The sequence below is a fragment of the Limanda limanda genome, chromosome 14, assembly GCF_963576545.1.
Source record: "Limanda limanda chromosome 14, fLimLim1.1, whole genome shotgun sequence".
Taxonomy (NCBI): Eukaryota; Metazoa; Chordata; class Actinopteri; order Pleuronectiformes; family Pleuronectidae; genus Limanda; species Limanda limanda.
Window position 1 is genome coordinate 21,144,541 of NC_083649.1, and position 15,075 is coordinate 21,159,615.

The window sequence follows — 15,075 nt, forward strand, 5'->3', positions numbered from 1 at the left end:
ACACAAGGGAAACAAAAACTCATCATCAGACAATGCCAGCAGCAAATAGTAACACAGAAATGCACAACAAAACGGTCGCTGAAAATGTTATTTAGGAGTCGTTATTCAACAGGGAGTCAGAAACACTTCCTGGTAGGGCTTAGGGTTTGTGATACGATATTCAGCATTTTAAAGATCATCTGAATCGTTGACATTTTTAATGTGATATTTTGGCTCTGATGATCTTGTCTCTTTCCGTCTATAGTCCCATTCTGGGGGGATTTAATTAAATAAATTAACATTTATACCTAAATATATACATTAATCACACAATTTATTTATTTTGATTTATTTACACTTACTCAACATGATAGCGAACACTTGATTAAATGTGACCATTTGCTTTGAACAAAAAAATTGAATATTTTATATGCAATTGAACTACAAAAGTCATAGTTTTAGATGTTTTTTTTACTGTTTTTTATATTGGTTCTAAAAATTGTTTATCAGCCGGTTTCATTACTAATAATCAGGGTAAGAATTATCCTCGTGCCCTTACTTGTATTTTTATGTGCATGACATATACCAATTATGTTATCCCTCTTATTGTGAATTTTACCAATTTACTTATAAGTGTATATATATAAATATATTCGCAAATATAGTACATTTCCTAGTTCAATCATTTTATTTAATGTTACGGTTTTTAATATGCCTGTGTAACTTGCATGGGGGGGATTTCAGAAGACAGACAAGGAAAGGAAAACATGCAGACTTTTTATAAACTGAATAAATGGGTCAAGTTACAGCTCCTAAAAGACACAATGCTCATAAAGATGTTGTATTAAACGTGTCTGTGCACCTGGCCCACTTTCTAGGAAGCTTTGTGTCAAGACTAACTGTTATTTTTAGACTTACCAGCAGGCAATTTTCCTCCCTCAGCGTGGAGCAAGTCTTTTCCAGCTCATCAAGGGCTCGCAGGAGTTCGGAGTTCTGACGAACCAGGAACCCGTAGTCTGTGCCATTCTGAAAGGGGAGCACAACCACAACATATTCAGTTAACTGACTATTTCTATTTTGTTTTGCATAATAAACAAAGACCCACATAAATTTCAACAGTGAAACAGGGATTGATTTGTATCTATCATGTCCCATCTGTCGGCCGCATCAAAAGCCCTTCTCTGCTTGTCAGCATGTGTTTACATAGCCACTACTTGTAATGGCAACTAATTGTGGCTGACAGATGACAGCACACTGAAAGACTTTTCATTAGACCAACTCAATTAGTCTACCAGCAGCTCTGAACACCTATTACTCCACAATAACTCAGCATAAAGAGAGGAACAGCTCTGCTCGCTTGTCGCACTATGGAGAGAGGAAGAGAGGGGAAGATAGAAACCACATCACAGAGATGAATCAGACTAAACTATTCCTTTTTGAATTGTTCTGTTGTTTTATAGACTTAATTGTGTTATGGCGTTTAAAACATTTTGGCAACATACTGTCATAACAGTTGTACCCTGGTCACACATATGCAAATGTGTAACGAATATCGATGGTCGCCAGAGTGGAACTCCACATGAAGCTACATTGCAATTTGCTTTGTGTGTAGTAGTGATGGAGTAATAATCTTGTTACATAGTTTTTTATATTGTGAAGGGACAGCTGAACAAAGCAGCAGCCAGCATGGCAGATAGTCAATGTGCTGATCAAGACTGTCATTGGTGCTAACCATCCATGTGGAGGTTGGCTGGAAGTGGTGATGCTGTTGTGTGCCTCTGTGTCAGGGATGCTCTAAATTAGCTCTGAGGCACGAGGGGACAGGTTGAGAGAAGACCTGGCACACATGGACTGAAGTGAGAGCAGATGGACAGACAGAACGGGGGAACAGATATGCTGGAGGTGAGGGGATGGTTCTGCCCTCAGACTAAAACACACTAGACAAAACAGTCACCTGGGCCCACTTTGGCTGGTGTGGCTAAATATATGTGACAGGTCAATCTGCACACAGATGTGAAACACCAGTAAACCTGTTTAGATGTCATTGCTGTTTGGAACCTCTTTATTAACCTGAAATATTCCTTTGCCATAGATACACTTTTCTAACTGCACAAAAACTAATGTCATATTAACATCTTGATGATATGGCGCACTCAAAAAAAAATAAATGTAACCATCATCATATGAGATTATGTTGTCTTGGCAACTGCGGATGATGGGCGATCTGGTGGCTCTCTGAAGGGTCTTTAATGCCCTTGTACCTGTGTTTTAAGTCAATGCTAATGACCAGCTGTTTACTGAACTAGCAGCTGAGGCTCCCGTGTGTTTATCTTTCAGTACTATTATGATGGTGACAGGGGACATCCGGATAGTCTACTTAGCGGGTCCTTATCTGGTGCCAGAAATACCATATGGTTTAAGGGTTAAACCATGCAGAGCAGCACACACAATATGAATGGAATTATGAACACATGTTCTAGTGAGGAAATGCCCTAACAGAAAATAAATACAAAAATATAGTAGCATGAATAAATAAATGGTTTGCAAAAAGACGCAATCTGCACAAACTTCCATCAAAGTTGGCAGAATTAGAGGAAAACTACTTTAAATGCAATATTACATGGTAACAATAAATACATGTTTTAGTAATTTGCAAATACTCTCTAAATTTGTTGTAAATCTCCTGCAATCAAAACAAAGATTTAGTTACTATTTGACACTGCAGGCAATAAAAGATGCTTCATGGAAGACACTTATAATCAATGCAGGTGCTGAGTAAGCATGTACATTGTCATTAAATGTGATTGCTCTCTTCAAGCACAGCTTGGCACCATGAGCTACAGTACTGACACACAAAATGTTATCCTTCTATTGTGGTTAAGAATAGCTGCACCTTAAACATTTGATAAGGAAACTACTGACCCTGTGACATCAACAGACATGATTTGTCCTTGAGATTTTCACACGATTGAAATACAGTTGATACTATATGGTTGAAATTTCTTCTGAAATAGACATTAAATCTATTGTAAATAGCAATTATCCTTCTACGTGTTTGCCTTTATTGGTAGTGGTGGAGTCCCCAACATATAATATAGTGCAATTCTGTCTCATTGATATCAGCCTCACTCTTCACACATTATATTAACTTCCTGCTAAAGTGAGTGGATCATCCACCTGCTGCTGCTACAAATTAAAACCATACAACTGGCAAAACACAAGGGCCGTTAAGCAGCACTTTCTGCTAAGGATAACACTCACTCACTCATCACTCACAAACTCAAACACACACACACAACCCTATAACAGGCACACAGTCTGCAGGACATTCTCTTCTCAACCTCATTACATGATTTACTGGGGTACACTGAAAAACAAAAGCTTGTCATAAAATCCTGTGAACAGCACTTGATGAACAGATTATTTGCTATTTGTTCACAATGAATGCATTTTCCAGGGACAGATGGAATCTGCTTATTCAACAATATTGGCTTGATTTATTTGTTGCACGGTATAATTGCCAGTATTAGGGCTCAGTCCAAATTTCAGCTATTTTCTTTAACAGTTAAATGCTGTGGTTCTTTCATGTAAACATGGTACATTTTAGACTTATAAATTGTTTGAATTTGTATTTATGCATCAATCAGAGCAAGTAGCAATCACTCAAAAGAGACACAAAATGTTTTACATATAATGTAATAATGTTTGTCTACATATAATGATCTGCTGACAAATATTAATATGAAACAATTTGCAATCAAACAAGAGGTCAGTCACTAAACTGTGGTTATATCAATAATTCATGTAGCTCAATAACAATCGGCTATCAGTGGTTTACTCATTCAGTGCTTTTCAGCTAAATTTGTACTGCATGGGAGTTTTGATGCAGAGCATAGCACAAACAGATCTAACAAAAGTAGTAAAAACCCAAACAAATCAAATTCTTAAAACACTTTGTCATGCACATATTTAATTGAAATTACAAATGGAAAGCATCACACTACAATGACACTCACTAGAGTGCATACCTCCTCAAAGGTCTAACAGTACCCTCATGAAACCACATCAAAATTCCCTAGATCCAGATTTTTCTTTGTTTTTTTTCATCAAGAGCCATTCATTCTGGTAATAACCGCTACAGTACATGCAGCCATTATGAAACACACACACATTTCCCAAGGAGTTGTTTTGGCGGCATGTGTTTTGTCTTTCCTCAACATAAAAAGAGCAATTCTTTCAGAATTCCAGGAGGGGTACTGTGGGCTCAGCTCTAAGATGAACCTTTGTGTCGTTGAGTGTTACTTTGCCATCAGTCAGATGAGTCTGCCGGTCCCAGTGAATCAGTCCTCTTCTTAGGACAGCGATATTAAAGCCCAATCTATCACATTAGAGGAAGGCCTGCCAGAAGGAACTTAGCCTCTGCCTTCTTCCATTCTGATTCTAATGTTCTTGGAGTCCATCCATTTCTTGTAATTGTTCCCCGTGAATCATACTAAAACACCGGAAGCTTTTCCTGAAGCATGAGGTAATGCTGGCTCCTTGTAAACTAAAGCCAACCCCGCTGCCACAGAAAAGAGCTGCAGGTGGTGAGGTCTACTCAAGGCCAGTGTATTAGCATTCAGACATGTGCTTCTTCTCTCTCAGCGGTGCTGTTCTCACATGGGTCTGGCTCAGTGAGCAAGGCAGATGTAACTCAGTAGCAGGAGGGCAGGGGTCTCCATACAAACGTCTGTTAGAGGAGCCAGAGCCTTGGGCAGGGCAGATGGGCCTAATGGAGCCATCTTCCAATGCTCTGTTTGAATCTGTCTGCAATAATTGCGGTGACAAGCGGATTATAATACACACACACACATGCATGGATAAAACACACACACACACAAACACACAAAAACAAACACACTATACTGACACCTATAATGATACTGTCTGCAGCCTGCAGGGTCTAGACAAAACTGATATGCACCAAGGATTATTCACTTTTTAGCATTTTGAATTTATTTATGTCACTATCAAAGTGAAAAATCGAATGATTGGATTTGATTGTAAAGCTGAAAAAATAATACATAATAATAAAATAAGTTATTTTGATTCCCACATATCTTTTTACAAGATACTGAACCCCAAATTGTGAATTATTGATTCGGAATATACTACATCATGTATGGAGGCATTGTATAAATGTGGTTGAATGGGTAAATGGGATCTGTACTGTGAAGTTCTCTGAGTAGTTGTTTTCCATTTACGATTCCTCTGAAATTCAAAGTTAGAAGTGATTACGCAATAACTTAAATGAACAACACAAAAATCAAAAATTACCCATTCACAGTCAGCTCAGAGTGATCCTGCTGTGAGAGCTCTTGTGCGACTGCAGTTAATAAAAGCAGAGTGGTGGTGTGTGTAATATATTTTTCGTCATAACACCATTCTCTGCTTTTCCTACCTCAGAAGAGGATGTGAATCAAAGTGGGCTTTCAAATGATCACAAAGCACAGTTTGCTTTCAGGGCTGCAAATCAGCTTGTAAAACACCAGAATCTGCTCTAAATCTAACCTTACTGTAACCCCACTTCATGTCTCTGACCATTTCTTTATCTCTTATTTTTTCCCACTCTCACAAACTGACAACCCTACCACATCAACAAACTCTGAACCTGTCCGTCGGAAACAATCGCTCCCTCTGTCCTCCTATCTTGATTGTCTCTGTCCTCTTACGTCACGACAGAACGGCAAGTCTTCCCCAGCTTCGTGGTTGTCTGACTCGGTGCGTGCCGACAGAGCCACTATGTGAGCATCAGAAAGGTAATGGCGAAAACATAAATCATCAGGTTCTGGTCCAGGATATGGTCATCTCACACCTAGACTATTGTAACCCCCTCCTGGCAGGTCTGCCTGCTAGTGCCATCAGCATAAAATCTACACATCTTCCGCAGACTAAAAACACATATCTTCCGACTATACCTTGAATAAAAAAACTTAAAAAAGTAGCAATTAGCAGCACTTAAATGGAACTTACATGTAGCACTTTGTAGTTAGGCCTTCTTGAAGAAAATTGTACTTTCTTGATTCTTGTTGCTCTAGGTTTGTACTAGAGATGAGCCGGATACTCGGCTGAAACGAGTATCCGGTACGGATAAAGCACTTTTGCCGAGTACGATTATTATACGAGTAATCGGAGTCATTATCTGTGCTCGGTGTGAAAATCCTCACACAGCGTCACAGCGCTCCTCCCGTCACACACGGCTCTGCTCACTCACTCACAGAACAGCTCTCTGTCTTTCAGTCACTCAGGTTCACTGCGCATCGGGACTGTTCCATAGGCTCAGTCAAGGAAGCAGAAATGATTCGTTCATTTCCCGACTGGGTCTTCGGGTACGAGTCTTTGGAAAAATTTTCACGAGACCTGCATTGGCTCAGTAGAGGTGCGCTGCAGATGCGAGGGACGTTCACTGTCTCCCGGAGAAGTGAACGCTCTGTGTTTTTAGTATGGAAAGACGTGAATTGTATTTGTTCACGGGTCATGGTGACTGGTTTTGTTGTTTTCACTTTACATTTACACTTACTTTACAGTAAAGTAAACCTCTATTAAATACAGTACAACATGACAGTTTGTATGGTTTGAAATTGTCATTTATTATCACACTAGCATTTAATTATCACGGCAAACAATTACACTTCACTAAACTTTAAGTGTTAATGTAAGGTGAAAGTATCAAGGCCAGTCTGTGTGACTTGTGAACGAATGTGGATCGCGTCTTTCACACACACACACACACACACACACACACACACACACACACACACACACACACACACACACACACACACACACACACACACACACACACACACACACACACACACACACACACACACACACACACACACACACACACACACACACACACACACACACACACACACACACACACACACACACCTGGTGTGGAAATAAATTTAAAAAAAATAAAAAATAAAAAAATCATAAAAAAATTTCAAAGTTAAAAAAGAAAGTTATGTTGAACCAGCCCACTTCCGGGTTAAATCACACCCACTTCCGGGTTAGGCCCCGCCCACTCAGAGTACGGATACGGATAATTCATATGGTTAACAGATACAGATACAGATACAGATAATGCTGTACTCGCTCATCCCTAGTTTGTACCCTCATGGTTGAATGCACTTATAGCAAGTCACTTTGGATAAAAGCGTCAGCTGAATGAAATGTAATGTAATAATGTAATGTCATGAATTTCCTGTTCAGAAGCTTTGAATAGGTGAACCATTATTGAACCTAAAGGCCAATTTATGCTTTTACGTATTTTCTAAAACGGATAGATAAGACCGCCCTATCCGTCGAGGAACGCCCTCTCCGAGCGCCTCGGAGAGCTTTTCGTACACCTCTGATTTTTCTAACTATCCGTCTTCATGTCGGAGAGCCCACGGACAGCTCTTGGCTGTGATTGGTCCGCGAACGACATCATTTCCCTACGACGTCATTTCCCTACGACGTCATTTCCGGACCTCAAACTTCCTGTTTACTTCCCTGTAGCATCAAACCCAAACACAACTACGATTCTACGATGAATGTGACGTGTGTGTTAAGCCAGCGAAGTTGTCCGGCTGATGGTGGCTCGTTAGAGCACTGACGGCATGTGTGCACGGTCACATACGGTTATAACAAGCTTTCAAAACGGCGCTAGCAGGCTAGGCTAGCGGGCTAGCCACCATGCTAACTGCGGTGGTAACAGTGCAAGAACCCGCCGTCACTACTTTAATTCCACTTCTATCATGACACTGTTTCTACAATACCGTCAGGTTAGAAGCAAACACTGGGTAGTATTTAGTGTCGGGAGTCCCTGCTGACTGTGTGTGGAAGCTGGGGGGAAAGCTAGCTGGGAGGGGAGCTAGCTAGCTCCGTGTAGCCTCAAGCAGATTCAAGCTGTGGAATCAGCAACACAGTTCGGAAACAAGACCGGAGAACCGCTGCGCTAAGAAACGATAACATCAGCATCTTGACCCGCTGGGTGTCACTTTATTTAGTTCTGTTAGTTGCCATGGTTCAGTGTGTGGGAGGCAAGCTAACAGAGATAAACAGACACACGTGGACTTCTTCTTCCCAAATGGGGTAGGCTTCTCTGAGCTTGTCTTCCGTTGCGCCACCTATGGGATTTTTTTTCGACGTACAGTGGTCGGACTAGTAAAAATCAAAAAGACTCTTCGCCCCCCGTCGAGCCCTCTCGGATACGTAGAAGTATATAAGAGCCTTAACACTAGCTACGTTTACATGGTGACAAATGGCAATATTTTCAAAAAGGTTGTGGAAACATAAGACGTATGATGTAGTGTACACGAGCCATTATCAGACTAAGCTCTGTAAAATGAGAATATGTGTGGAATGTTTTATTAGCAACTCATGTACACATCATTATCTGGGTAATGTCTTATTCAGAATGACAGGAACTAAACTTAGACTTCAAAGTCAAAGTGGGCCCACACAAGGACAAATTATTCTAGAATCACATGGCTGTTGGGCTAAGCTGCAGGTGGTTCCTGGACCAGCATATGTTACTGAACTTGAATGTACAAACATCCTCAGCATGACTAATTTCAATCTCAATTATCATAAAACAAAGATTAACAGACAAGCAAAACAACCTCAGTTTTTGACAAATTTTAGGAGTAACAGTGTTTTGTTTCAAATTATGTTCTATTTCTTGGAGTAGGGCAAGCGGATACTGAAAAATCGGAGCTTTGTTAAGAGAGCAGTCTAACATGCTTCATGACTATCGGTCAGAAGCTGTTTTATATGCCTCTGAGGATCTAAATTAGATGTCTGAAGGGTTTTCTGAGATTCATCCTCCTTGTGGGCATCTTATTGGCAGCCTGATAAAGTTGAGAGTTAACACAGATACAAACTCTGTGTCTTATTTAGAGATAAGCTGCTCTTAAAAATATATATATATGGATGTTAAAGGTTTAGAAAAGATGAGACTGACATAATTAAATGATAAGTTCCCTGAAAAATGAAAATTCCCTCATTATCTACTCATCACGATACGTTCTGCATTGTCAGGGGTAAAGAGCGTTGCAGCCAAATCCAATAGAATTGAAGTCAATCGTAACCTCTTCTTCAGACATAATAAAACCACAGAAAAACATATTGCCTCCATACTGCTCCTGTGGTGTCATCCACGTTTCCGCAAGCCTAGATATTCCTTTTTCGACTGGAAACTGCGTCATTTACACCATTATCCTAAAGGTGTACTTTCGTTTAGCTACGTCCGCTAGCTTCCCCACTTACGGTAGTGGACTTTTAGGCTTAAAAAGCAGTGAAAAATTACGTTGTTTCGAGTCGAATATGAATGTCGGGGTTTGCAGACACTTGGATGACACCACATGTGCAGTATGGAGGCATGTTGTGTTTTTTCTGTTGTTTTATTACGTCTGAGAAAGAGGTCACTTTGGCTGAAACACTGTTTACCCCTGAAACTTCTTAAGTGTTTGGCATCATGGTGAGTAGATAATGAGTGAATTTGAGTTTTTTGGTGAACTATCCCTTTAATGAATCAAATGATAAAGAATCTGTAAATGGTAAAGACTGTGCATTTAAAGCGTGAGAGAAAACAAAGAACTACACAATAGCAAAAGATTTATCTGTTCTCAGTTTCAAGGGTTTGTTTTGTCAGAAAGTGCAAGTAGACTTTTAACTTCAGTGTTTAAGTTTATTATATTTAAGTCATTCCTAATATCCTACCAAAAGCATCTATTTAACCTGTGTCCGTGATTCATCAAATCACAGTGAATGTCAGATGAGTTTCATCACTGTGTTCACCACTGCAATGTTATGAATATATAAGCAACAGATACAAGAACTGCTGGGGGAAAAAAAAATCGAGGAACCCTGAAAATGTCTGCGTATAGGGGAAAAAAACAGATAATTTTTGTTACATTTCTGACATAGAAATTTAGATAAATCATTAAATGTTTGGAGGCTTGTTCATACATATTCATGAGGTCACACAACCAGATTATCCCTTTGTCTGAGGTCTATGTGAGCTTTTGTACAGCGTATGGAAATATCTTCAGTCTGGTTTCACAGAAACACCAACATCAGCATTTTTAGCTGACAGCTAGAAATCCCCCACTAGAGTATTAGCCTCTGAGGAGACAGCAAGACAAAGGCACAGACATGCACATAGAAGCACACAAACACATGGTTTGCCTTTGTTAAGTCTGTGTGACATGATAGCTAAAGTAGCAGTATAAAAGCTAGAATCTGCCATTGGTGTGCAACATCATTTCAACATAAGCCAATTTTATCACCATGAAGGTCGGCTGCTAAAGCAATACCTCAGAACACCACTAATTATACCTACTGTAGATTGGGTCTTAAGAAATATGAAAACTATTATTTACACTGGTTTAGCTTTTGGCCAGTGTTCTTCTGACATTCCCAGGGAAAGAGAAAAACATTTTGCTGGATGGAAAAAAGCATAATACATAATGGAAACTAAATAAACAAGTTACATACACTGCAAATCAATAGTTCTGCTTCCGATAGTTAAAGAAAGCAAGTCTCAGCAGCAAAACAGTATTTGCACTGTAAAAATAATTTAATAATAATAATTACTGTTTTTATTGCAATGCATCTTAACACTGGTATAGTGTTCCAATTCTACTGGAGGCAGCTTCTTTCAAAGAAGAGTGACTCCTTCTGTTTTTCAAACAAAACCCTGAATAAGATCATCCGCATATTTATTTACTCAGGCTTTTTAAAACTGCAGATACATTTTTCTAAAAGCATAAACACTGCATACAATTTGAAAGAACTTGCTGCTGAATTTCATCCAAAAGTGTGTCTCAGAGGATTGGTATGAAGGAGCCAGTCAGCTGAATCTGGAAATGTTCCTTAATTAGTCCAGGCCTTGTCTGCTCTTAGCAATAATGAAAAGGTAAAGGCCTCCTCCCATTGACCCAGTCCTCAAACACCACATGGTCGAAGAAATGACTCCTGAACACAGTTTTAATTACAACGAGAGGCGTGGAAAAGCAACATCCAGCAAAGACTGGGAACGGCAGCCCTTTCAATGAAGTGGATACTGACGGACTTGACGATATCGGTGAAGTGTTACAATTTAGAGCCAAATCAATGACACTCTCTATCTCTGTCTCCTGCATCAGTGGTTTTCTAATGATATTGCCTGAAGTGCTCGGCTGTCAAACATCCTCAAAAGACACGTAAAAGTGAGAAGAATTTCATCTTCTACAGTAAACCATATTATTTTGTTTTATCTTGTTACCACATATCCTGTGATTTAGAAATGCTAATATATTTTTTGCAAACCCCTTTTCCAAGCCTGTTTTGCCTGCAGCAATATTCACATTATTCATTAAAAAACAGAGCCAATGGAAATACTTTCATATCTTTAAATAGTGAAAAAAGTAAGGCTATTATCTACAACAGTCTAAAACTTAACAGAGAAATATTTCCATAAACAAATCACATATAAAAACAACCACAAAGCTGTTTGTGGCCAGAATTATTTTATTAACAGCGTGTCTCTCCCCCTCTACTCATTTATAAATCATGAAGAAGCTCTCAAGAGTCCTCTCAAATCCTCCCATGTATTTATCACGACTCATCTCCCCGGGGTACATGATGGTGACGGATTAGGGGTCTAACATAGAGCGTTAGAGAACAAAGAGCCAACACGAGACACCCCTTTACTCCCCCTCAGGCATCTGATTCTACCTCCAACACACCTTGTGCCAAAACGTCCTCTGGGTGAGGTTATGCACAAATAAAATGGACTGTGGAAATGCTTGTTAGTGCCTTCTGCCTTTAATGTCTTAGAGTATACCATGTGCATAATTTACAGGTGATATGAGCTATCTAAAGGATGATGACATGTAACCTAATAGCTCATAATGTCTTTTGACGCTCAAAGTCATGGTGCAGTCACAATGTTTTCTTATGAAGCGATGGGCAAATTCTTCAAGATTTTAAGCTTACTCCAAGTTAAGAAATTTACATGGAGACATGGTTACCATGTGTTTTAGTATCTGCATTAAATAAATCATCCCTTCAGCTTTCAGATTGTATTTCTATTAAGATTTGGAGACATCTCAGCCCTCTCCCTTACAAAATCAATATAACACCGCAATTAAATCCATACGAGCATGCCTGCCTCATCATCTCATGGTCCGCATATAATAATGTCACAATCCCGTGAGCCTTCGAGGGCTTAATAAGGTGTCAGACATGCAGCACATCTGTTTTTTTAAAAGTGAAAAGACGAACAGTAGGAGGGGGCCTCGGATTATTCCTTTTAGTGCAGTGTCAGCAGAAATGATTTGTTTCACCCCAGACAGGCTCAACCCGAAGAGCTTCTGAAGAATATAACCCTTAATCTTGTCAGAGAAAATTGCAAATGCATACAAGCTCCAGCAACAACCCCCACCTTGTACATCGCAACAGAAACAACTTAATTTGTGGTCTTACACAAAGGATGCACTTAGAAAGAGTTTAGTCATCAAGTAATCGATATATTCAATTACTCCTCCTCTGTGTTGCTAATGTACTACAATGCATAATATTATTAAATCAAATATTGTATCACATATTGAATAATGTGTTTCTCCTAAAACACAAATTTTACTGTCTTTTTTTGTCAACCAGTCCCATGTAGAAGAGCAATATTAAAGCAACACACCAACCAAATCACATGACATCTAGATATTGTGGCTGCTTCTAAGTAGTGGTTTAAAAGACTGAGGATAAACAGCCTTTGTAAACTTAAAAACAATCAAAATGCAATGCCATTCAGCCAATTTCATTCTATAGATTGGGCTGACCTCATCAAGCTACTGTGCTGTCATGAGTCCCACGAGGGCCTTTTCGCCAATGTTGCCAAAAAAAAGAACTACTCCGTTACTGTCATCACTACAGGCCAGCATCTCATCACCCGGAGCTCAAGTGATAAAAGGCTGAAATATTTCCCCTGGATGTTTTCACCGTGGAGATAACTCCTAGTGGGAATTCCCCTGTATTACCAGCCCTGACCCAACATAATGAACTATTGTTAGTTACATACTTGCTTTAATGGAACATCAGACTCAATGTCTGCCATCACACAATAGTCTACCCTTCACATTAGGAGTCAACACATTCCTTTAAACTTTGATATTCAATCAGGTAGCATCTTGTTTAAGGGGAACAATCCAAACAAAGAAAATAGGCTGTGACAAAAACACATAATATCTCTCTTTGTGGAGCAGATCATGTGATATCATGCTCTCAAAGTAGACTTAGCCAAGAGGAAGACAGATCTAACATAATCTTCAGGAGGTCTCAACTGGACTGGCTTGTGATTCTTGAAGACATTTCCCCTCTCATAACAAGAGTCCCATTGCCTTGAACAATTCCTGAAGATACCATTACCTGGATGAAAATAAACACATAGTTCATACATACTGAGAGATGGGGCACCAGGCTCAGAAGATTTTTTTCTACAGAACAGAACCCTTACCACTTAACTCCTAAATTAGCAGATATACACAGGTCTTTTAAATAAGGGTAAACCAGCTGAAAGAAGGCAACTGACTCCTTTCCCATTGCTAGTAAAGCTCTGCAAAAAGTGAGACGCCTTCCCACCTCACAGTTTTACGCAATTAACACATTCACCCTGTTTACTCGTTTCCATCACTGCTGATGTTCATGGAGAGTAGCGTTTTTTAACAGTGGAGAAGGGGCTTAGGACTGGCAATCAGAGGGTATATGTGGTTGAAAAGTCACATTCAATAAATGTACATCTGGTAGAGGTACTTGAGTAATGAAAGGCCAGAGTGACCTTCACTGATATCCACTGTGTCAACAGAATAATTCTTTCTCTCTTCCTCCAGGCAGAAAGCATTTCCCATTAGGGGCGAGAACAGAGGCCATCATGGGTTTTATCTCACCAGCAGCCTGGGACCAGGACTAAATATCACAGGCATGTGACATACACAGCAGACAGCTGCTGGAGGACTCCACATATGTATCAGCCAGTGCACAACAGAGAATGGTTTTCAACTTAATCTTTATTCAGATTTCAAATCTTAGTCACAGCAAATCAGTGAAACAATGAGTTACACTTTAAATTAATGCCTATGAACATCTACAATTTTCAGTACATTCTGTCACACACACACAGTGTATGGTGTGACAGTGATACCTAAAAGTCATGACTCCACACTGAAATTGAACGTGACAATGAACATGATGTCTAACCCTTGTTCCATACAGACACTCTGCACCTCGTGCTGCCAGACAGCAGACACAACAGAGAGTGATGTTTGGGCTAGGATATGGTGAGATGAAAACACTCCAGAGATTCCTCTCTCACTGCCCCATCAATTATTCACAAGTCATAACATGGCTGGTCAATAGAATATACTCATATGTGCATGCACATGCAGACACACACACACACAAAAGTAGAATTGTCCAAAAACAAAAACTATGGTATTTTAAGTGTTTAAATTAAATTATAAAATATTTTGATAAGACATTTATTTAAGGAATAGATGTCTGATTTTGACAGTTTTTCTGAGGTCTGAAGAAGACAGCTTGTATTCAGGAAAGCTTATATGAAAAGGTTTCACTATTGAAACAGTACACAGTTAATCACCTCAATCCAAAAAAACAACAGAGGAATGAGCAGGGGAATAGTTAGTTGCAGAAATCCCTAATTGCACTTCTTCACTTCTTGTAAGTGCTGCAAACAAGATACAGTGCTTACTATGTTGAAATATCAAATTTTTACAGAATATGAGAAAGAAAACCAAACAAATCCTTAGAGGATTGTGTGTGAGAATAAAATGTTTTGTATACAACTTTATAGAGAAATACATCACATCTTCACCAATACTAATATAAAGTAAATCAGCCCTTTTATCTACTCTATGCGTTTCTCAATGGATGCAAGGTTCAACATCACATGCTACAGAAGCAGGGCCGGTTGATATAGCTTCAAATCAATATTTGTGATCAATATTCGTGATTATTTCAATTTGTACATACATTTTCACTTAATTGCCCAGCCCTAATCAGAAGTAG

General features: G+C 39.3%; 1 protein-coding gene across 1 annotated transcript in view; it reads right to left on the reverse strand.

Moving 5' to 3' along the window:
• Positions 1 to 15,075, reverse strand: part of LOC133019504 (RIMS-binding protein 2-like) — a 62,763-nt gene that overhangs the window by 36,433 nt on the left and 11,255 nt on the right. Inside the window, exon 3 of the mRNA XM_061086013.1 lies at positions 898 to 1,005. Coding sequence (XP_060941996.1) covers positions 898 to 1,005 — 108 coding nt within the window. The remainder of the gene's footprint in view (positions 1 to 897; positions 1,006 to 15,075) is intronic.